The sequence below is a fragment of the Moschus berezovskii genome, chromosome 25, assembly GCF_049115385.1.
Source record: "Moschus berezovskii isolate FMDL1 chromosome 25, NW_MosBer_1.0, whole genome shotgun sequence".
NCBI classification, from domain to species: Eukaryota; Metazoa; Chordata; class Mammalia; order Artiodactyla; family Moschidae; genus Moschus; species Moschus berezovskii.
The window spans coordinates 51,144,230-51,168,913 of NC_142484.1; the positions used below are offsets into that span (position 1 = coordinate 51,144,230).

At 48.0% G+C, this 24,684-nt stretch overlaps 1 protein-coding gene across 1 annotated transcript in view; it reads left to right on the forward strand.

Annotated features, from left to right (window-relative positions):
* The first annotated feature begins 2,726 nt into the window (after positions 1-2,726).
* Positions 2,727-24,684, forward strand: part of LOC148773949 (melatonin receptor type 1B-like) — a 54,738-nt gene continuing 32,780 nt past the window's right edge. The window contains exons 1-5 of the mRNA XM_088832279.1: positions 2,727-2,949; positions 16,961-17,846; positions 17,900-18,326; positions 20,967-21,047; positions 22,367-22,562. Of these exons, the coding sequence (XP_088688405.1) occupies positions 2,727-2,949; positions 16,961-17,846; positions 17,900-18,326; positions 20,967-21,047; positions 22,367-22,562 (1,813 nt within the window). The remainder of the gene's footprint in view (positions 2,950-16,960; positions 17,847-17,899; positions 18,327-20,966; positions 21,048-22,366; positions 22,563-24,684) is intronic.

The window sequence follows — 24,684 nt, forward strand, 5'->3', positions numbered from 1 at the left end:
CCATGGGGTCGCACAGAGTTGGACACGACTGAAGTGACTTAGCAGCAGCAGTGTTTCTGAGCTGGAGTGACACATGTTATACTTAACTAATTGCTCCGGGGGCCACTGACAGTCAGAGAAATGTTACTTTTTGTTTGTTACATGTGCACTTGCAAGAACAGGGAAAGCATGGCTGTCCCTTCTATGAAAATGCCCCTGGGGACTTCCTGGTGGTCCAGTGGCTAAGACTGCAACTCCCAATGCAGAGAGTTCCCTTGGTCAGGAAACAGATACTGCATGCTGCAACTTAAAGAGTTCGCATACCGCAATGAAGATCAAAGATCCCGTGTGTTGAAACTAAGACCTGGAACATGCAAATAAGCAATTAAAAAATAAAGAGAGAGAACTTAGTTTATTTCATGCCCCTGGAGACTCCTGCCATCCAGCTGTGTCTTCCCCTCACCCCTGTCACTCACTACTCCTCATTTATTGGGGATTCACAACAAAATCATGGGCTTCCTTTTCTCTCATCGCCATCATATTCAGCCTGTGACATCTCGAGTCCTTGACCTTCTCAGTTTCAACAAGCTTCCTCCAGCAACCCACCCCCATCGTCACTCTCAGAACCCTCACATCAATAGAATCCACAATTCTCAGAAACCTCAGTGTCAAGCAAGTCACTTTCCCAATATCACAAACTATGTTTTTCAAATTCACCCACCGAAACCCTTTAGATCCACCTCCTCCCATCCCTGACTCCCGCCCCTTTCTGATGACCACCAGCCCCCTTTGTTTTTCATCCTCTCCGATTTAAGGTCTTCCTGGGGTCCATCATGCCCCCAAACTTCCTTCTGTGCGCTGCTCCTCACTGGCAAATTGACATTCTGGGTGAGCTTCACTCTGCCTTCTCTTTGTCCACCCCGAGCAGCTCCCAGTTGCTGCTACAGAACCTCCGACAAGGCTGACGAGCTTCATTTCGAGCCGTCCTCTTAAGCTGCACCCGGAGGTTTCTGTCTCCCGACACACCCGCTGTGTTTTCTTAAAGTTCCTGTTTTCTGCAGTGACATGTCAGGCCTCCTGCCATCGTCTCCCACACTCTTTCACCCTGAATCCCAGCTAATGAGGTAGCCCGGAGCTCCCTGAGAACATGGCAGCCAGAGAGGAACTCCCGCATCTCATGCTGATCTAGAAACGCATCCAAATTTGCACTGGCTTATGCTTCATTTCCCCTGTAGCAGGGAAAGCCTCTCTCTACCAACAATAATCTGCCTTCCTTGGGCTCAGATGCGCTCACCTCTCAAGGCATTTATTGCTTTAACTATCATCTTCTCCTGCATCATCACACCGTTAGAGTCCCTCCCTCCGTTCTTCTTGTGTTTCTGTTTTTTGTGTGTGCAGAGTGGGAGAGTAAAATGTACGTTAGTAACACACATACCAGTAACATCCCAGAAGTTTATTCCATGATCTGTTCCAGTCAATCTTCACCCCGCACTGGGCAGCCATTGTTCTGATAGTCATCACCGTAGATGAATTTCCCTATTTTGGGACCTCATACAATTGGAATCATAAAGAATGTATGCTTTTATATCTTGCTTCTTTTGCTCGATATAATACCGTTTAGATTAACCCATGTTGTCGTGTATCAGTAACTTTTACTGACGAGTCGCACTGACAATTAACACAATTGTTTTACCCATTCTTCTCTTGAGGGACCTTTGGGCTGTTTCCAGGTCTGGGCTACTATGAAGAACCGTGCTCTGGACAATTCTTGCACAGATCTTTTTGTGGACATATGTTTCATCTTCATTTCATTGCTGGTCAAAAAATGGAATATGTCTAATTGTATAAAAAACTACCAAACAACACTTTCAAGTGACTATACCATGTTTCATTCTCATCAAAGCAGGTACTTTACTTCTTTGCCAAATAGATTATCAGTCGTTTTGATTCTAGTGATGTAAAAAGTGGGTAAGACCGTGCCTGGCATAAAATTACCTTGGAGAGGGACGAGCAATTGTTATTATAAGATTAAGTGCTCAAACAGTTTACATAAAGGGCATCTGCGTTTCTTCTTTCCTATAATCATACTGCTCTCCTCTTTTTGTTCTAATCTCTTCCACAAACACCTTATAATAACCTCCACTATTGACCATACATCTCTTTAAGTATTATTATGTTTAAAAAGATGTTCATAAGTATTGTCGCGGTTTTATAAAGAGGACAGGGCAGAGGCATCGCCAATACTTCTCAGGTAAACGGCAAATAAACGGCACAGAGGCTTCTTTCCCCTTCAGCTGCCTGCCTGATCTCTCCGCAGCGCCTGGAGTTATGTATTCGCTTTGGAGGGGCAGTGCTCTTCTGACAGCCAATCAGCAAGTCCTGACGAACAGCGCCTTTTCCAGTCTGAAAATCTGGGTGTCCCTGGACACCCAGCTTCTTGGGCGGTGCGCTCAGGCGCTGAGGCTGGAACCGGGCCGGGCACGTGCTGGGCTCCGGGCGGCGCGCCGTCGCACCTGCTCCCGAGCGAGCCAAGCGGAGGCGCGCTTCTTTCAGCAGCGCCTGCACCCCAAATGCTCCTCTCAGTCCTACGTTTTTCTCAGCTCCCTACCCACGCTTAATTAATCATCTCGTCCAGGTCTCTCCGCACTGACCGCCTCCCCGGTGCGCGGGGCCGGGCAGGGGAAGGGGCGCCCCGCCTGCGGAGAGACGGGGTGCTCGGCGGCGGGCGCGGCGCCCGAGCGTCCGGGATGCCGGAGAACCGCTCCTCCGCCGACTGCTGCGAGGCGGGCGGCCGGGCCGAGAGCCCCCGCTGGACTGGCGCGGGCGGCGCGCGGCCCTCCGGGGCGCCCCGGCCTCCCTGGGTGGCGCCCGCGCTGGCCGCGGTGCTCGTCGTCACCACCGCCGTGGACATCGTGGGCAACCTCCTGGTCATCCTCTCGGTGCTTGGCAACCGCAAGCTCCGGAACGCAGGTGAGCGCCGCGCCCGCCGCCGCCCGCCGCCGGGTCTCTGGTCTGAGCCTGACCGCGCAGTCGGCTGCCGCGTCTGTCCTCCGCTCCCCGCGCCGCCTTCCCTCCTCTCAACAAATCCCCGGGTTCGGTCTGGAACGCAAAATTTGGTCGAGTTTGCTGCCTTTCCCCGACGTGTGGCTCTTGCAAACGCACTGGGAAGCACTTGGCGCATTAGTGCCGGCGTGAATCGGGTAGTTTTTCTCGCGCACTTTTTGGCAGAGCAGGGAGCTGTGAAAATGCGAGCGTCTGGAAGTCAAAGCTCTCCAAGGCGCTCCAATTTTTGCGGGTCTGGATGGTGCCCCTACCTGGCCACAGGAATCTCATCTTCAACACCTCCCTCCCCGGCCAAGCACTATGGTTCACGCAGCACGTGCTTAGGGACTAATTACTGAGACAGTGAGTAAATTAGTGGAAACGCTTTAGAGAGTTTTGGCCCGATACTTAGCTCCTCATCTTGGTTACAAACAAGAGTGCAAAGGCAGCCGTTGACAGCCTCTACTTGGTTGGAACTGCATTGTTTTCAAAGAACCCCCGTCTTTAATGAAGACAGGAAATTCGTAGGACTAAACGAAGATTAAAATAATAATTTGGTAAAATAGTGTTGCTATCCTGGGGCTATTTCCGCCTTTCAATACACTCTTATTTCAACTTTCTCATATGTAGGTGTGTCGGGGAACAAAACCAGAGGGAGTGAGTCTCTGAACTCTGACCCCGAGGGTCATCAGAGCATGCCGACCATTCTAGCTTTCAGAGAAGATCAGTGACCCGTTTGTCCATTTGTCGTTTCCCTATTTGGGCCTTAGGGGCAACTCAAATGTTAGAGTGAATTAAAATGAAAAGATAGCAGAAAGCCAATTAGATAACTTAATCATGCTTTTCTAAGGAGGCAGACCATTCAGAAAGGCTATTTCTAGTACATTGTTATAAACACTTTATGTGACCCTGTAACTCCCAAGATTTTTTATCTAAAGAACAAACAAAATAAAAACGTGAGCTTCTATCTGTAATACTGGAAACCACATTTGAAGTAATTGTATGGTGACAGATGGTAACTAGATTTATAGGGATCATTTTGAAATGTATAGAAGTATTGAATCCCTGTGTTGTACACTAGCAACTAACATTGTTATAGGTCAGTTATACTTCAAAAACAAACAAAAGAGGTCAGATTTGTAGACCCAGAGGCAAGAGTTGAGGGCAGAGGAAACTGAATGAAGGCAGTCCAAAGGCACAGATGACCACTTCTAAGATAAATAAGTACTCGGGATGCAGTGTACAGCATGATAAATATAACACTGCTGTATGTCATATGAAAATTGTTGAGAGTATATCCTAAGAGTTCTCATCACAAAGAAATTTTTTCCTCTTTCTTTTTGCATCTATTTGAGATGATGGATGTTCACTAAACTTATTGTGGTAATCATTTCATGGTATATGTAAACCAAATCACCTTGCTTTGCTCCTTAAATATACAGTGCTGGGTCTCAATTACATCTCAATAAAACTGGAAGGAAAGGAAAAGTTAAGCTTTCTAACTCTGTCATTTCAGTAGTGGTGACTTTTATTATCTGCAATGACTTTTTCAAAATATTGTTGGGTCCTTGGAATAGAGGCTTATCTATTAGGAAAGAGCAGGTTAAAATCATTTTGATCATATTGTCTTTTGTAGCAGCCACAAGGATTCATTTCCTGCCCAGGGAAGCAGGGCTTCTCTCCCAGATTAACCAGGTGTTTAGAGGAGCCTTTGTGGGCTTCCTCCCTTGGGTGGGGTGCTGTTTCCTTTGCCTGAAGGAGGCAAGCTTCTTCTCCCCTCCTCCATCCACAGGCGGGCTGGGCTCTTCCGCTCTCCTAGTGAAGTTCACAGAGACCTTATTGATTTGAGAGCATGGCTGGGGTGGGTAATGAGCATGTTAAAACACTGGCACGCCCTGTGTTCATCCTTCCTATGTGTTGGCGAATCTGCTACAGCCCAGCACCATAGAAAAGAATTCAATATCATATCTGTGCGTGAAAGTGACAGTCACTCAGTCGTGTCTGACTCTTTGCAACCCCACGGACTATACAGTCCATGGAATTCTCCAGGCCAGAATACTGGAGTGGGTAGCAATTCCTTTCAGGGGGTCTTCCCATTTTTGACATTTTCCTGCCCCAGTCATGCCACTTAACCAGTTTTTATTTGACCCTTGGCTTTATTGATGATAGTCATGAAAAATCATTTTGCACACTGAGATTTCAAAAGATGCCCCAACACCTACAGCACTTTGAATAGTTAGCACCCCTTCTACTACTCATCAGCTTCCCTGGTAGTTCAGCTGGTAAAGAATTCACCTGCAATGTGGGAGACCTGGGTTTGATCCCTGAGTTGGGAACATCCCCTGGAAAAGGGAAAGGACACCCATTCCAGTATTATTGCCTACAGAATTCCATAGACAAAGGAGCCTGGCAGGTTAGAGTCCATGGGATCACAAAGAGTCAGACATCACTGAGCAATTAACATGCACACACACACACACACATATATATATATAATTTTCATATACAATTTAAAAGAGTTGACACAACTGAGCGACTTTCACTTTCACTACTATTCCTCAGTTTTTCCTCTTACTGAAGAGTTTGGAGTTACTTTAAGAAACATTTATCTTGGACCTTTCAGTAGCTGAGTCTAGTTCTTTAATTCATCGGTATTAAGAAAATAGGGCTGTAATAATGAGAACATGTATATTTCCAATATCTCAGGCAGGGAGCGCACATTAAAGCCACAGCCGCGTTCTCAGCAGGTGTCATTATCCTCTACTTGACCGTGATAAACTCAATTTCTCTGTCTGGCAGATTCTTGTCGTTAATAACAGCGATGCTCCATAGCAGTGTGGATGGTTAGATTGTCTGCAACTTCTGTGCTCATGCCTTGGGCTAACTTGCTCAGAGATGGCCCTAGAGCAAGGCAGACGGGAAGCGAAGGAGGGTGGGAAGCAGATGCAGAGCACTGCGCGGCTTAGCACTTAGACCGTAAGGCCAGGAGTGTGTTTCGCTCCCTGCCGCGTTTCTGGGAGCCTTACGCATGGCGCGACGCGGGCGGCGCCTCTGCTTCCCCGCGTGTGCTCCCTGGGGACCCTCCGCACCCCAGGCTCTCCTGGAGTGCCTGGGGACTTCTCCCTGTGCCCACCCCTGCCGTCCGTCCCCTGTCCAGGCCTCGCCAACATCCACCCCTGTATTTTCTCTTTTCCTATACCGCTTTTACAGAACCTTCCTCCATCATGTTCCTTCTCTCTGCTGTGTTTTCAATTTCTGTCTCTTTCCCTTTAGCCCCTCTCCCCACCCCCACACACTGGGGATCCTTTGATTAAAAGGAAAAGTAATCTTTCCTTGGTCTTGTGTGTCCTAACTTGATGACTCCTTTCTCCTTTTCAGCAGACGGCTGACTGAAACGGTTTATATCCATTAATCACTCATTGCTCCCCATTTCCCTGAGCCCCCTGGGTCTGCCTTCCTGGGAGATGTCCTGTGCTGTGTGCTGCTGGGGGCCGCTCCCTCCCGGGACCTTCCATTCCCTCGGCTCATCTGATGCTAGTTCTTGAACCTCCTTCCTCTCTTCAACTTCGAGACACCCGATCCCTGAGAGTCATCACTGGTTCCTTCGTTCCCCAAGTCCTCCTGATTTTGGTCTCATAGTATCTCTACATGCCCCAGTTCACACTCTTATCCCCTAAACAAGCCATGTCCGTGGTCCCCAGGCAGCCTTCCCCGCCCCTCCACCCTCCCTGTCACCAAGGCCAGATGCACCCCTGCGTCCAGGGACCACTTCTTGCATCTACAGGATGGGGCCCAGCCCCAGCGCCCCTGGCACAAGCCTGCAGGGCTGGCAGGACTCCCCAGGGTCACAGCCCCGGCTCTCTGCTCCGGCTCACAGAGACAGGAGCTGCTATCACTCCCTCCCAGCCTGTGTTCTCTGATGCTCTTTCTTCATCTCCGGAAGCTCCCCTGCCTCTTTTTGATTAGAGAATATCTCCCTCAAATCCCTTATTACCCTGGTGGTAAGTGGTGTAAAACCCTGAGCTCGGGTTCGATCCCTGGTCAGGGAAGATCCCATATGCTGTAAGGCTCAGCCAAAAATGGAGGCTCCTTCAGGCTGTAAGAATTGCACACCAGCTGCAGACCTCAAGGGCTTCCCTGGTCGCTCAGTTGGTAAAGAATCTGCCTGCAATGCAAGAGACCCAGGTTCGATTCCTGGGTCAGGAAGATCTGCTAGAGAAGGGATAGGCTACTCTCTCCAGTATTCTTGGGCTTCCCAAGTGGCTCAGATGGTAAAGAATTTGCCTGCAATGCAGGAGACCCTGGTTTGATCCCTGGGTTGGGAAGATCCCCTGGAGAAGGAAAATGCTATCTACTGCAGTATTCTGGCCTGGAGAATTCCATGGACTCTATAGTCCATGGGGTCACAAAGAGTTGGACACATCTGAGCCACTTGCACTTTCTTTTTGCAGACCTCAAAATCAAATTTGACTAGGAAAAAAAGTTGCCAACATAGAGGTAGACTGTCTTCTCCCAAGACACTAGCTCAACCCCCTTCCTCAGCCCTCCTGCCGGTTGTTGGCCTTATAGTTAATATCATAAAAGGTGTGGTTACTGTCTCCCCCCACGACCCCGCCCAGCCCACACAGCACGTCCCTTGCAGTACTGCTCTGAGTTTTTTCTCTCCCCACCAGACTGTGAAATCATTGAGAGCAGAGACTTTTTTTCCATTTCTGAAACTTAATCTAGGTCTGCTGAAACAAATTGAAATGGACAAAATACCAAGAAAGCAGTAAGACAGAAGGTATTAATTTTGCTTCATGAGGTGAGGTATACTCAGCATCACTCACGCCATCAGTACGGATCTCAGGGAACTGAATTGCCGTGAGCACTAAAAGCCCAGAGTACATCTCATTCTTGTCCTCAAAAGCTGACTGGCACCTTCTCTAGAGTGCACTGACCCCTTTTGTTCCTGTGTGGCCAACAGGCTCCCTAAAATTGTACCCCAGTGGCTCCTTAGGGAGTTTTTAAAATTTTTATCGGTGTGTGTTGTTGTTGTTCAGTCACTAAGGTGTGTCTGGCTCTTTGTGCCCCCATGGACTGCAACACTCCAGGCTTCTCTGTCCTTCACTATCTCCCACAGTTTGCTCAAACCCATGTCCATCGCATTGGTGATGCCATCCAACCACCTCATGCTCTGTCGTCTCCTTCTCCTCCTGCCTTCAATCTTTCCCAGCATCAGGGTCTTCTCCAAAGTCAGCTCTTCACATCAGGTGGCCGAAGTATTGGAGTTTCAGCTTCAACATCAGTCCTTCCAATGAATATTCAGGACTGGTTTATTTTGGAATGGACTGGTTTGATCTCCTTTCAGTCCAAAGGACTCTCAAGAGTCTTCTCCAACTATTTGAATATAGTCAATTTACAATTAACTAGAAAATGCACTGGTCATAGCAAACAGCCTCTTCCAACAACACAAGAGAAGACTTTACACATGGACATCACCAGATGGTCAACACCAAAATCAGATTGATTATATTCTTTGCAGCCAAAGATGGAGAAGCTCTATACAGTTAGCAAAAACAAATCCAGGATCTGACTGTGGCTCAGATCATGAACTCCTTATTGCCAAATTCAGACTTAAATTGAAGAAAGTAGGAAAACCACTAGACCATTCAGATGTGACCTAAATCAAATTCCTTACAGTGGAAGGGAGAAATATATTTAAGGGACTAGATCTGATAGAGTGCCTGATGAACTATGGATGGAAGTTCATGACATCGTACAGGAGACAGGGGTCAAGATTATGCCCATGGAAAAGAAATGCAAAAAAGCAAAATGGCTGTCTAGGGAAGCCTTAAAAATAGCTGTGAAAAGAAGAGAAGCGAAAAGCAAAGGAGAAAAGGAAAGATATAAGCATCTGAATACAGAGTTCCAAAGAATAGCAAGGAGAGATAAGAAAGCCTTCCTCAGCGATCAATGCAAAGAAATAGAGGAAAACAATAGAAAGGGAAAGACTAGAGATCTCTTCAAGAAAATTAGAGATACCAAGGGAACATTTCATGCAAAGATGGACACAATAAAATACAGAAGTTTGTATGGACCTAACAGAAGCAGAAGATATTAAGAAGAGGAGGCAAGAATGCACAGAAGAACTATACAAAAAAGATCTTCACGACCAAGATAATCACGATGGTGTGATCACTCACCTAGAGCCAGACATCCTGGAATGTGAAGTCAAGTGGGCCTTAGAAAGCATCACTACAAACAAAGCTGGTGGAGCTGATGGAATTCCAGTTGAGCTATTACAAATCCTGAAAGATGATGCTGTGAAAGTGCTGCACTCAATATGCCAGCAAATTCGGAAAACTCAGCAGTGGCCACAGGACTAGAAAAGGGCAGTTTTCATCCCAATCCCAAAGAAAGCAATGCCAAAGAATGCTCAAACAACCACACAATTGCACTCATCTCACACGCTAGTAAAGTCATGCTCAACATTCTCCAAGCCAGACTTCAGCAATACGTGAACTGTGAACTTCCAGATGTTCAACAGGTTTTAGAAAAGGCAGAGGAACCAGAGATCAAATTGCCAACATCTGCTGAATCATGGAAAAAGCAAGAGAGTTCCAGAAAGCATCTATTTGGCTTTATTGACTATGCCGAAGTCTTTGACTGTGTGGATCACAATAAACTGTGGAACATTCTGAAACAGATGGGAATACCAGACCCCCTGACCTGCCTCTTGAGAAACCTGTATGCAGGTCAGGAAGCAACAGTTAGCACTGGACATGGAACAACAGACTGGTTCCAAATAGGAAAAGGAGTGGGTCAAGGCTGTTTATTGTCACCCTGCTTATTTAACTTCTATGCAGAGTACATCATGAGGAACGCTGGGCTGGAAGAAGCACAAGCTGGAATCAAGATTGCTGGGAGAAGTATCAATAACCTCAGATATGCAGATGACACCACCCTTATGGCAGAAAGTGAAGAGGAACCAAAAAGCTTCTTGATGAAAATGAAAGAGGAGAGTGAAAAAGTTGGCTTAAAGCTCAACATTCAGAAAACTAAGATCATGACATCTGGTCCTATCACTTCATGGGAAATAGATGGAGAAACAGTGGAAACAGTGTCAGACTTTATTTTGGGGGGCTCCAAAATCACTGTGGATGCTGATTGCAGCCAGGAAATTAAAAGACACTTACTCCTTGGAAGGAAAGTTATGACCAACCTAGATAGAATATTAAAAAGCAGAGACATTACTTTGCCAACAAAGGTCTGTCTAGTCAAGGCTATGGTTTTTCCAGTGGTCATGTATGGATGTGAGAGTTGGACTGTGAAGAAAGCTGATCGCCGAAGAATTGATGCTTTCAAACTGTGGTGTTGGAGAAGACTCTTGAGAGTCCCTTGGACTGCAAGGAGATCCAACCAGTCCATCCTAAAGGAGATCAGTCCTGGGTGTTCATTGGAAGGACTGATGCTAAAGCTGAAACTCCAATACTTTGGCCACCTCATTGGAAGAGTTGACTCACTGGAAAAGACTCTGATGCTGGGAGGGATTGGGGGCAGGAGGAGAAGGGGACAATGGAGAATGAGATGGCTGGATGGCATCACCGACTCGATGGACATGAGTTTGAGTGAACTCCGGGAGCTGATGATGGACAGGGAGGCCTGGCGTGCTGTGATTCATGGGGTCGCAAAGAGTCAGACACGACTGAGCGACTGAACTGAACTGAACTGAAGATTGTTATATGTAGGCTTAGCAGATGCAAACTATTATATATAGAATGGATAAACAACAAGGCCTTCCTGTATAGCGCAGAGAACTATGCTCAGTATCCTACGATTAAGCCATAATGAAGAGGAATATAAGAAAAGTAAGTGTATACATGTATAACTCAATCACTTTGCTGTACAGCAGAAATCAACACAACGCTGTAAATCAGCGCATCATTGTAAATAAAAAGAAACACTACTGTGTGCTTATTATGTGTCAGATAGAATAGAAGCCTCTCTCATTTAAAAAAGAAAAAAGTCTTCCGCAGTCTCTCAAAGGATAGCCCTTTCCAAGCACCAGTTCATTCCTCTCCTTCTTTTGAAGGGAAAGCACATCAGGAGGGTGGCTTCCCTCCAGCACTCAGCAGGCTCGCCCTCGCTCACATCCCTGCTGGTCTCCTAGCTGGCAGGTGAGAGGGCACTGTTTTGCATTTTCTCAGACTCGTGATGACCTAAACCTCTACACCCTTAATCCCTTTGACATTTCTTTCTCCTGATTTCCTCTTGTGTCTCTTCTTGTTGTTTTTTCCTCCCCTCTTTCTCTGTTCACGTATTCTGGGTGCTAATGTCTTGATCTGTAAAATGGAATCAGCTGATCCATCATACAATCAGCCTGAAAGGATTCCTGTGAAACACAATTGAGTCAGGTAGTGTGAACGCATGTTATAAACAGTAAGGTGCATGCCAATTGTTTTCTTATTGTTTTGTGTGTTAGTGGCTCTGTCACATCTGACTCTTTGTGACCCCATGGACCGTAGCCCACCAGACTCTTCTGTCCATGGGATTCTCCAGGCAAGAGTACTGGAGTGGGTTGCCATTCCCTTCTCCAGAGGATCTTTCCAACTCAGGGGTTGAACCCGGGTCTCCCACATCGTAGGCAGATTCTTTACCATCCGAGCCACCAGGGAAGCCTTCTTGTTAGAACGAAGTGTAATTAAAGTAATAAAATGCTTCCATAAGAGTTTCCAAGCAATGCTTTTATGATTATGGTATAACATTTTGTGGTAAGCATCTTATAGAACTTTCCAGGTGGCTGAGTGGTAAAGAATCCACCTCCCAAGCAGGAGATGCAGGTTTGATCCTGATCCCTGGGTTAGGAAGATCCCCTGAAGAAGGAAATGGCAACCCACTCCAGTGTTCTTGCTTGGAGAATTCCATGGACAGAGGAGGCTGGTGGGCTACAGTCCGTGGGGTCACACAGAGTCAGACACGACTGTCTGACTGAGTACAGCAAAGCAATAAGCATTTTAGTTACTTATTTAAGTTGATTCTTGTGCTTTTAAATATATTCTAAGTGGTTAAAATATCTCATCTTATTTTTGCATACACTATTTGCTTGCTAAGTGTAAGTTAAAATTATGTTAGATTTCAACTGAGCCCTTGTATGATTTACCCACATTTTCATAAATAATGTGATTTTGGAAGAAAACAATGTCCACCCTCAAAGAATTTGGGGATTAATTAGGAGCTCTGTTTGTTGTTCAGTCGCTAAGTTGTATCTGACTTTTTTTTTGACCCCGTGGACTGTAGCCTGCCAGGCTCCTTTGTCCATCGGATTTTCCCAGGCAAGAATACTAGAGTGGGTTGCCATGCCCTCTTTGAGGGAGTCTTCCCAGCCCAGGGATCAAACCTGGGTGTCCTGCACTGGTAGGCGGGTTCTTTAACACTGAGCCACCAGGGAAGCCCAAGTAGGAGCTTACGTTAATATGAAAGGACATTTCTTTAGTATTTGTGAAGAAGTCTCATTTTTAATAAATTACCAATTCAGTTATTTCAAATGCCTATCCCTGAATATAACTAATAAAAATACCTCACATTTGTTTGAAGATTATTATTATTTCTTAAATCCTTTCCCATGTAAAATCCCATTTGAGGTAAATAGCCATCCTGGGATGGAGGCAGGCCTGAAAGAAGGGCCTTTGTGATTTTTGGCTGATCCCTTGGCTGGTCGTGCTTGACCAGCCCTATCCCCACCCCACTGCCCACTGCTCTCAGCCCAGGATAACTCAACTCTTCCCCAGTGTTCTCACCCCCTCATGCTGGTCTCCTGCCCAGCTCTCCCTACACAGAAAGGCAGTTTCTGTGTCTCTTTCCCCAACAGCACTGTGGGCATCTCAATGGCAGGGGCATGTCTTTCAGCCATCACTGTGCCCTACCCAAGCATGATAGGTGCTCAGTGGACACAGCACACGTTTGGGTAAGTGAACGATGGAGGAAGACTGCCAGACGCGGGAAGTTTAACCTTGTTGGAAAGGATTACAGAGATGATAGTGTTAACTTCCCCATCATAATACTCGCAGCATCTCACTAGAAAATGTATTCATTTATGTGGCTGCGCCAGGCCTTAGTTGCAGCACGCCTGGCCTTTGTCGTGGCGTGTGGGGTCATTAGTTGCCGCATGCAGGATTTTTTTATTTACAGCATGCACAATCTAGTTCCCTGACCAGGATCAAACCTGGCCGCTCTGCATGGTGACCACTAGATCACCAGGGGAGTCCCATCACATCTCACTTTCATTTCCTTGTCACCTGTATGAGGCCATGAGGTTTGTAAGAGGAGAAGATGGATCGTTCTTGCTTCCCACACTACCCTCAGCCCCAACATAGTCAGAGCATGTGGCTGAGCCACCAGGAAGCCCACAGTCACAGCCAGTACCCAGTAAATACTCAGCAGTATTTGTTGAGCAAATGAGTCCATGACTATCTATTTCTGCATTGCTGCTTTTAGCTCAAAGAGCAGAGAAAATTTAAAACCAACAGATTCTTCTTAGAAAATAGAGTGGGCACAGGGCAGAATTCTGATAAAGACCAGATAGCTCAACATCTGCTGGCTCTCTCCTGGGTTAACACATCCCCACTGAGGACTAGATTTCCTGAAAAAGGGAAAGTAGGCTGAGAGGGAGGGGACTGTGGAGGCTGTGTATGTGGAGGGATGTGCTTTGTGTATGAATACTGGGAGGAGTTCCATCCATATTAATACAAAACCCTGTTGTGAAGGTCTGTCTCCACTAATATGCCCTGTCTGATGGAGGCTGATGGAAATAAGTAATGCCAAGGCTTGGGAGATAAATGGTCATTAGAGGCCTGTGCCTGGGGTGATGAGCAGCACTGTGTGTCCTGCTTGATTTCTCACCTGTCTGCGGAAAATGGGGATGGAGAGTTCAGCCTCCCCTTGACTCTCATCTAGACAGGACCTGGCTTCTTACAGATGGGAAACATGGCAAGAATTTTATTCCTCTAATTTGGAATATTGTCAAGGAAGTCTGGAGACGATAGGATGTCTGGGCAGATGGATCTACAGCAGGAACTGGTTGATTTCAGCCTTTTAGGAACAGCCGGAGTAATGGGGAAGAGTAATTGAATCACTTTCCACGTGGAGCTGAATGTGTTCTACGCACTGTTTACAAGCTGTTTGCCACCTCTGGGGCATTATTCTGGGCTGGGCCACGTTAACACCGCAGAGCTTGACTTGCCTCCTGAGAAACAGTGGGCTGAGCCGCACCTGCTCCCAGCCGCTCGTGCCTTTGTCCACCCGTGATTGCAAGAGCCGGAAGCTCCTTTGCCACCCTGTCAGGAGGCCGTGGGCCCTGCGGAGGCCAGCATCCCCACGTTGGAAAGAAGGGATTTTCTTCACAGAAATAGCCATGCCATGTATGTCTGAGGAGAGGGAAAGAGGGCTCTAAAAATAAAGAACGGATCCGACGAAGCAACTCACAGAGAAAAGAAGTTCAGGGACTGACTCGGTCAAGTTAAAAAGTCACAGCACTGAGATTACCCCAGGTCACTCCAGCTTCCAGTGACCTCTTCCAAATGTCAGAACAATAGTTAATTTCTTTCTTTTTTTTTTTTTTTTGAGGCGTCTCTATACTGTGTTCCACAATGGCGGCATCAATTTACATTCCCAACAACAGTGTATTAAGGTTCTATTCCCTTTTTGCTACATCCTCACCCACATTTATTATTGTGTTCTTTTGGGTCACAGCCATTCTGATCAGTGTCAGGTGATGTCTCACTGTGGTTTTGATTTGTATTTCTCTGATGATTACTGATGCTGAGCATCTTCTCATAAGCCTGTTGGCCGTCTATGTGTCTTCCTTGAAAAAACATCTATTTAGGTCTTCTGCTTATTTTTTGATGAGGTTATTTTTTTCTTTGATATTTTTTATGAGCTATTTGCATTTTGGATATTAACCCCTTATCGGACATACCATTTGCAAATGTTTTCTCAGATTCAATAGACTGTCAATCAGTTCAGTTCAGTTCAGTCACTCAGTCGTGTCCAACTCTTTGCGACCCCATGGACTGCAGCATAACAGGCCTCCCTGTCCGTCACCAACTCCTGGAGTTCACTCAAACTCATGTCCATCGAGTCGGTGATGCCATCCAACCATCTTATTCTCTGTCGTCCCCTTATCCTCATGCCCCCAATCCCTCCCAGCATCAGAGTCTTTTCCAGTGAGTCAACTCTTCCAATGAGGTGGCCAAGTATTGGAGTTTCAGCTTTAGCATCAGTCCTTCCAATGAACACCCAGGACTGATCTCCTTTAGAATGGACTGGTTGGATCTCCTTGCAGTCCAAGGGACTCTCAAGAGTCTTCTCCAACACCACAGTTCAAAAGCATCAATTCTTCAGTGCTCAGCTTTATTCACAGTCCAACTCTGACATAATAACCTTAAATGGAGTATAATCTATAAAAATACTGAATCACTATGTTGTATGCCTGAAACTAATACAATATTGTAAATCAACTATAATCATTCCTGAGTCATCTGGCAACAAATTTGAAAGAGGTAATCCCTCGCTCTCTGAGACCAAGTAAGGTCTAAGTAGTAGTCAGAAGGGCTTCTTAAGTGGTGCTAGAGGTAAAGAACCTGCCTGCCGGTGCGGGATACATAAGAGACACTGGTTCAATCCCCGAGTCAGGAAGAACCCCTGGTTGAGGGCATGACAACCCACTCCAGTATTCGTGCCTGGAGAATCCCATGGACAGAGGAGCCTGGTGGGTTACAGTCCATGGGGTCACACAGAGTCGGACACGACTGAGGCGACTTAGCATGCATATATGCACAGTGGAATCAGAAACTGAAATCTACCAGTGGAGACAGAGAACAAGGCTGAGAATTAAATGAAAAAGCAGGAGATTCCCCCACACCCCAAGCAGGTCCTGAGATGTGCATTTCTTGTCTCTAGTACCAGCGTGAAAGAATTTGAGGGGGATTTTCTCCCATTAACTAAACAGATTCCTGAGATAGTAGAACAGGAAGGAATCTCACAGTTTACCCTCAGGCAGGGTTTTCCTCCACCATCCAACCTTTACTTGAAAATCTCAAGAGACAGGGAAGCTCACTGCCTGGAAGCACTTCCAAATGTCCAAATGAGCTCCTTTCTATTCAGTTATACCCTGTTTCCCTCAGACCCTTCTCTGGTGGCTCAGATGGCAAAGAATCTGCCTGCAATGCAGGAGACCTGGGTTTGATTCCTGGGTCAGGAAAATCCCCTGGAACAGGCTTGGCAACCCACTCCAGTATCCGTGCCTGGAGAATTCCATGGACAGAGGAGCCTGGAGGGCTACAGTCCGTGGGGTTGCAAAGAGTCGGACACAACTGAGTGACTAACACTTTTCTCTCAGATCCTAACATAGCTCTGGACTCAGGAACAGTTGGGTCCTGAGAACTCCCAGGAAACTAACAAATGTCTTTTCAGTTGTTTCTGAGTGAGGTGACCTCAAGCATCTGAGGTTAAAATAGGCATTTTAAGAAGCCTGCTTGTGAGTCTTCCAGCTTCCCCAGGAGTCTTCTCTGAGGTGAGGTGACAATGTGTATCTGGACAGGGAGGACTTTCTCTACTTTGTGGATCTGTCTGTGGCTAGAGTTACAGAATCTGCTTTACCTGAGGGTCTGACTTGGGGGCACTCCCAGCTGAGTGGCTCTGAGTCCCCTTTTCCCAACCCCCTTGGGATCAGACCACAGCCTGGCATTTCTGATCGCTGTGCCTTTGGGTCCTTTCCATCGGCCAGGTGCTTTGGACCCCTGAGGTGGTCACCTCAGCCTCTGCAGGGTCCCCCCAGATGCCTAGTGGCGGTGGCGCATCGGTGTCCTAGGAGAGTCCCCCTGGGAGGGTCAGTGGCTATAATATTGTAGAGGATGGAGATCGGGGGTCTCATCCTGACTCTGCCTGTTTCCTGCTCCAGGTAACCTGTTCTTGGTGAGTCTGGCGTTCGCTGACCTGGCCGTAGCCTTGTACCCCTACCCGCTGACCCTCGTGGCCATCTTCCACGATGGCTGGGCCCTGGGGGAGGCGCACTGCAAGGCCAGCGCCTTCGTGATGGGCCTGAGCGTGGTGGGCTCCGTCTTCAACATCACCGCCATCGCCGTCGACCGCTACTGCTACGTCTGCCGCAGCGTGACCTACCACCGCCTCTGCCGCCGCCGGCACGCCGCGCTCTACGTCGGCCTCGTCTGGCTGCTCACCCTGCTGGTGCTGCTGCCCAACTTCTTCGTGGGGTCCCTGGAGTACGACCCGCGCGTCTACTCGTGCACCTTCGCGCAGACGGCCAGCGCCGGGTACACGGCGGCCGTGGTGCTTGTGCACTTCCTGCTGCCCGTGGCCGTCGTGTGCTTCTGCTACCTGCACATCTGGCTGCTGGTGCTGCGTGCCCGCAGGAAGGTCAAGGAGGAGAGCGGGCCGCGCCCGGGGTCCGGGCGCGTGCGGAGCTTTCTGAGCATGTTCGTGGTCTTTGTGATCTTCGCCATCTGCTGGGCGCCGCTGAACTGCATCGGCCTCGCCGTGGCCATTGACCCCGAAGAAGTGGCTCCCCGGGTCCCAGAGGGGCTGTTCGTCTCTAGCTACTTCCTGGCCTATTTCAACAGCTGCCTGAATGCCATCGTCTACGGGCTCCTGAACCAGAACTTCCGCAGGGAATACAAGAAGATCCTCTCTGCCCTGTGGAACCCGCGGCGCTGCCTGCAGGACTCTTCCAGGGGCAGCCAGGCTGAGGGCCCGGGCAGCCAGCCTACCCCCGCTGATAGCGCCCGCGCCCCTGTGCAGGCAGATAATCTCCCACCTGATGCCCGGCCGTCGACGCACTCAGGAAATGATGGGAGAGAATCCACTCCTCTGGGGAGGTCAGCCGCCAGCCAGAGGACAGCGCGCGGCTGCTGGCCCTTCACCCTGTGGCCGAGAAGCCCCTCAGCACCCTGGGGTCAGGCGGTCAGGGACCCCTGAAGGTCCTGGAGGCTGCGTCCCGGCGAGCACATCGGGCCCGGCCCGCCCACAGTCCGGGTGCGCCGGGACCTGGTCCCGGAGGGGCGAGGAAGGAGCTGAAGGCAGAAAGGCCTGGGGTGCAAGAGGTGGCCTCCTCCCCACCGCTGCCCTCCTGCTCGGGCTTCCTGCTGCTTTCGCACCTTCCCCTGAGGGGCTGCAGGGGTCCAGGGCTCCTTTGTGAGCGAGGCCAGAAGGGGAAGCTCTGCAGGGCTGGACCGGGGGCCACTCTGCGGGCGCTGCTCAAAGGACAGCGTCCTGCACCTCACCCCTCCCAGGATCTTCCCTACACACACGTGTGTGTGTGTGCACAGACCCACACACACCACATCACACACACCCTTATATACACTGCACACCCCACTCACACCACACTACAGACATACCACACACACACACCCCCCTATACACACTGTACACCACACTACAGACATACTACACACACACCCCTATGCACACTATACACCACACTACAGACATACTACACACACACCCCTATACACACTGTACACCCACTCACACCACCCTGCAGATATACCACACACACACACCCCTATATACACTGTATACATCACTCACACCACACTACAGACATACCACACACACACACACACACACACAGAGCCCTATATACCCTGTACACACCACTCACACCACACTACAGACATACCACACACACACACATACAGCCCTATATACCCTGTATACCCCACTCACACCACCCTGCAGATATAGCACACACACACACCCCTATACACACTGTACACACCACTCACACCACCCTGCAGATATACCACACACACACACACCCCTATACACACTGTACACCCCACTCACACCACCCTGCAGATATACCACACACACACACCCCTATATACACTGTATACATCACTCACACCACACTACAGACATACCACACACACACACACACACACAGAGCCCTATATACCCTGTACACACCACTCACACCACACTACAGACATACCACACACACACACATACAGCCCTATATACCCTGTACACCCCACTCACACCACCCTGCAGATATAGCACACACACACACCCCTATACACACTGTACACCCCACTCACACCACCCTGCAGATATACCACACACACACACACCCCTATACACACTGTACACCCCACTCACACCACCCTGCAGATATACCACACACACACACCCTTATATACACTGTATACATACCACACACACACACACAGAGCCCTATATACCCTGTGTACACCACTCACACCACACTACAGACATACCACACACACACATACAGCCCTATATACCCTGTATACCCCACTCACACCACCCTGCAGATATACCACACACACACACCCCTATACACACTGTACACCCCACTCACACCACCCTGCAGATATACCACACACACACACACACCCCTATACACACTGTACGCCCCACTCACACCACCCTGCAGATATACCACACACACACACACAGCCCTATACACACTGTACACCCACTCACACCACCCTGCAGATATACCACACACACACACACAGCCCTATATACACTGTACACCCCACTCACACCACCCTGCAGATATACCACACACACACACCCCTATAAACACTGTACACCCCACTCACACCACCCTGCAGATATACCACACACACACACCCCTATAAACACTGTACACCCCACTCACACCACCCTGCAGATATACCACACACACACACCCCTATAAACACTGTACACCCCACTCACACCACCCTGCAGATATACCACATACACACACCCCTATAAACACTGTACACCCCACTCACACCACCCTGCAGATATACCACACACACACACCCCTATAAACACTGTACACCCCACTCACACCACCCTGTAGATATACCACACACACACACCCCTATAAACACTGTACACCCCACTCACACCACCCTGCAGACATACCACACACACCCACACACCCCTATACACACTGTACACCCCACTCACACCACCCTGAAGATATACCACACACTGCTGCTGCTGCTGCTAAGTCACTTCAGTCGTGTCCGACTCTCTGTGACCCCATAGACGGCAGCCCACCAGGCTCCCCCGTCCCTGGGATTCTCCAGGCAAGAACACTGGAGTGGGTTGCCATTTCCTTCTCCATACACACACCCCTATATACACTGTACACCCCATTCACACCACCCTGCAGACATACCACACACACATACACACAGCCCTATATACACTGCATACGCCCCTCACACCACACTACAGACATACTACACACACACCCCTATATACACTGTAGACACCACTCACACCACACTACAGACATACTACACATACGCACACCCCATATACAGTGTAGACACCACTCACACCACACTACAGACATACTATACACACACACCGTATATACAGTGTAGACACCACTCACACCACACTACAAACATACTACACACACACACACACCCTATATACAGTGTAGACACCACTCACACCACACTACAGACATACTACACACACACACACACCCTATATACAGTGTAGACACCACTCACACCACACTACAGACATACTACACACACACACACACCCTATATACAGTGTAGACACCACTCACACCACACTACAGACATACTACACACACACAGCCCATATACAGTGTAGACACCACTCAGACCACACTACAGACATACTAAACACACACACACCCTATATACAGTGTAGACACCACTCACACCACACTACAGACATACTACACACACACACAGCCCATATACAGTGTAGACACCACTCAGACCACACTACAGACATACTGCGCACGCACGCACACATACACACACCCCTCAGGCGTCTGGAGTAGAGCCTGCCCAGCATCCTTTCCTGGTCTCACCCTGTTCAAGCTATGTGACTGCTTGTGTGATTGGCAGACCCCTTCCCTCCGTTTTCCTCAGTTGCTCCCCTGTAAACGGAGACCGTGCCACCGCCTGCCCCCTCAGGGCTGTGTGAGGGGTTTCTGGGATGACAGCCCAAGAGTGAGGACGTGACTGGCACTCGGTCATCATTCCCTCATCATCGTTCTAACTGTGGAGAGTGAAGGGTAACCTGGAAGGAGAGAAACAGTGGCCCGTGAAGACGGGGTGGAGGGAACAGGATGGGAAGGTGTGTGTGGCCGTGGGGGCACCTCTTCCCCAGGGCCTTCCTCAGCCTGTGTATTCTCAGGGATTGTCCCCCAAAACTTAGCAGCATTGGGACTTTATTCCTGAACGTTTGGTAAGCATATTTAAACGTTTGACATTTCTAACATTTAGGGACATTTAGTCGTCACTGTTGCTGATAGAGGGCTTCCCAGGTGGTGCTGGTGGTAAAGAACCAGCTGCCAATGCAGGAGACACGGGAGATGTGGGTTTGATCTCTGGGTCGGGAGGATCCGCTGGAGGAGGGCATGGAAACCCACTCCAGGATTCTTGTCTGGAGAATCCCGTGAACAGAGGAGTCTGGCGGGCTATAGTCCATGGGGTCGCAAAGAGTCGGACATGACTGAGCAACTAACACACTGAGCCTAGTCACTGGGTCACCTGGAAACTTGGGGGCTCCAAGTGCTGGGTGTGTGTTATCTTGTTTAATTCTTAAAACTCCTTGAAAAGATATTACCCATGCTTGTAAAGAAGAGATTTTTAAGTAGTGATGTTATTTCCCAAGCTCACAGAGCTTGTTGAGTTCAAAGCTAGGTGTGGAGCCTGGGGCTCTTGGTTTGTTTTTTGTTTTTTTTGGTTGGTTGGTTGGTTTGACCTGGAAGGTTGTTAAACAGATTTTGACTGTGCAGGTCTTGGGAACGGTCTGGGAATCTGATGCTGACCCTGGTGGCCTTTAACCAGACTGCTCAAAATGTAGGTGTTCCAGGTTTTGTGACTGAAAGGTTGGGATTCAACTGCCCAGTGTGGAGAGTCCCGCCCGGGAAGGCCTCCCAGTCCAGACCTCAGACAGAGACACACAGGAACTCTAAGGCCTCTCCCAGGGCTGCAGACACTTTCCCCGGCTCTGAGCAGAGCCTGCGCTGACCGGGCCTGGCATGTGCTTGCTTTCTGCTCCCCCTGCCTCCTCCTCTCAGGCACCAACTACAGGGCTTGGCTAGTCACTCCTGATGTGAAGGCAATGGGATGTTCCCCACCTTCTCCTCTTATCCTGTATCATTTCGTTCTGGGTTGAGTGTGTGACACAGCTCAGGCTCAATAAATATGATTGAAGGAATAAAAGCTCGCTTCAGCTTGCTGGGCCCACAGATGTCACCTGGCTTGCCAGGGTTCAGCGCTGACAGTCCACTAACTGGGACCTTTTTTTTTTTTCCCCACAGGTTTTGGTGATGATCCAGGAGCTGAGAGAATGGAGGGATATGGGAAAACCCAGGGCATCAGGCATGTACATACTCACGTGGGATGGCTTCTCGCTGTGGACTCTGATTTTAAATAAAGATCATTATGATTTTGCTGCAATAGTGTGGGAACTTTGTTCACCCTCTGCCTTTTTGATGCTGGACAACCTGGTCAAAGGTACCACTTTGATACCTTCGCTCCCATTTGTGTTAGTTTGCTGGGACTGGCATGAGGAGGTACCACAGAGCAGGTGTCTTCATCCCAAGAAAACCCTGATCCTACCTTCAAAATGCTTGAGGCCGGTGTTGAGCAGAATCTAAGGAAAGATGCAAGACTAGACTTGGGAAACTAGGGGTTCGAGTGAGGCAGCCCCCACCGCGTGCAGGTGTGCCCTGGAAGCCTGGCCGAACAGGTGGGCCCTTCTCTGAGCATCGTTGGGTTTTATTTCGATTTTAACTGCTCTTTTCACAAAATAGCTAGCATACCAAGAAATAAAAAATAGGAGACACTCAAAAAGGAACGGAGATTGAACCCCTGGACAAGAACAGAGTCATCACAGAAGGGGAACTAGAGATGGTGCAAATGTTGGAACTAGAAAGTAAGGACTTTACAATACCTGAAAAAATACAGATGTTATGTGGAGTTGAGTAAGTCAGAAAGAGAAAAACATATATTAATGCATTAGATGTGGAATCTATAAAAGTGGTACAGATGAATTTATTTGAAGAGCAGGACTAGAGAGACAAATACATGGATACCAAGCAGGGAAAGTGAGGTGCAATGAATTGGGAGATTGGGATTGGCATGTATACACTGTGTGCATGCGTGTGTGTTAAGTTGCTTCAGCGGTGTCTGACTCTTTGCAATCCTATGAACTGTAGCCCTCCAGGCTCCTCTGTCCATGGGGATTCTCTAGGCGAGAATGCTGGAGTGGGTTGCCATGCCCTCCTCCAGGGGATCTTCCTGACCCAGGGATCGAACCTGTGTCTTTTATGTCTCCTGGACTGGCAGGCAGGTTCTTTACCACTAGCGCTACCTGGGAAGCCTATATATATACTACAGACTAGGTATAAAATAGAAACTATACATACCATGTAAAAACAGAAGGCTAAAGAGCACTGACTGTATACGATGGGGAACTCTACTTAATGCTCTGTGACCTAAATGGGAAGGAAATCCAAGGAAGAGGAGATTTATGTATACGAGTGACTGATTCACTTTGTTGTACAGCAGAAATTAGCATGACATTGTAAAGCAACTATATACCAATAAAAAATTAAATAACTGGAAAATCATGGGTCAAGATGTGGTAGAAAAGGTGGATAATGTGTGTGTAAAGGGACTTTTAGCACATAAATGAAAATTGTGTTTAAAAATGGGAATGTTGAAATAAAAATGTGATAACAGAGATGAAAAGTTTATCTGTAAGGCTTAACAGGTGCCTGGACAGAGTGGAGTAAAGGAAACAGAACAAAATTGGCACAGGAAAGGGGGGTGTGGAAGAAATCTGGAGAAAGACAAGTGCCATCTCCGAAGAGTCCTCTTCTAGTGGAGCCACACAGGAAGCAATCACTCCAGCAGCAAATGATTATGAGACTCGTGAAGTGTTGTCTCCCAGGGAACTTTGCCTGAACCTAGGTGTTCAGGGTTTTTACTGGGGCTCAGGCATATAGCCACCCTGTGCTTAGCATGGATCAAAATTCTGGATTCCCCAAAAGGAAGCTGGTGTTCATCACGAGAAACACTATTTGTATAAATAATTTTGGTACAAAGAGTCCCTCTTTCTGTTATCAAATGGTGAGAAAAATCCAAGTGTACAGGTGGGAGCCAAGGACCAACCTCACAGACCTTTCTACGGATGGTGGTCTCAGACCACCATATTAACCCTTTTTTATGCATTCCTTAATGGCGAGTTAGCTACATATGTCTTAAAATCCATGGGTCAAAGAAAAATCACAAAGGAAATAAAATAATTTGTACTGAATCATTATGTAAAAATAAAGCATCAGAATTTGATTTAGTGCTGTTTTTGGTGCCACTTATATTTCAGTTGAAGATGCCAGCATTGGGCCCTGCACATGACCAGGGCACAACAACCTCATTCTAAAAGTGCTTTTAAAGATTTCCAAAAGTTTTAAGTAGAACAAGTCAAAGGGAATATAAAATCCTTATTTTTTTTTTTTCACTTTAGGCAAAAGTCTAAAAGTCAGATCTCTGTTAAAGTTCTAAATTGCATTTGGCTTTACAAAATCGACTTTTTCTGGTTCTTTTCAAAGTCATTGATTCTTTGTAGTCTCTT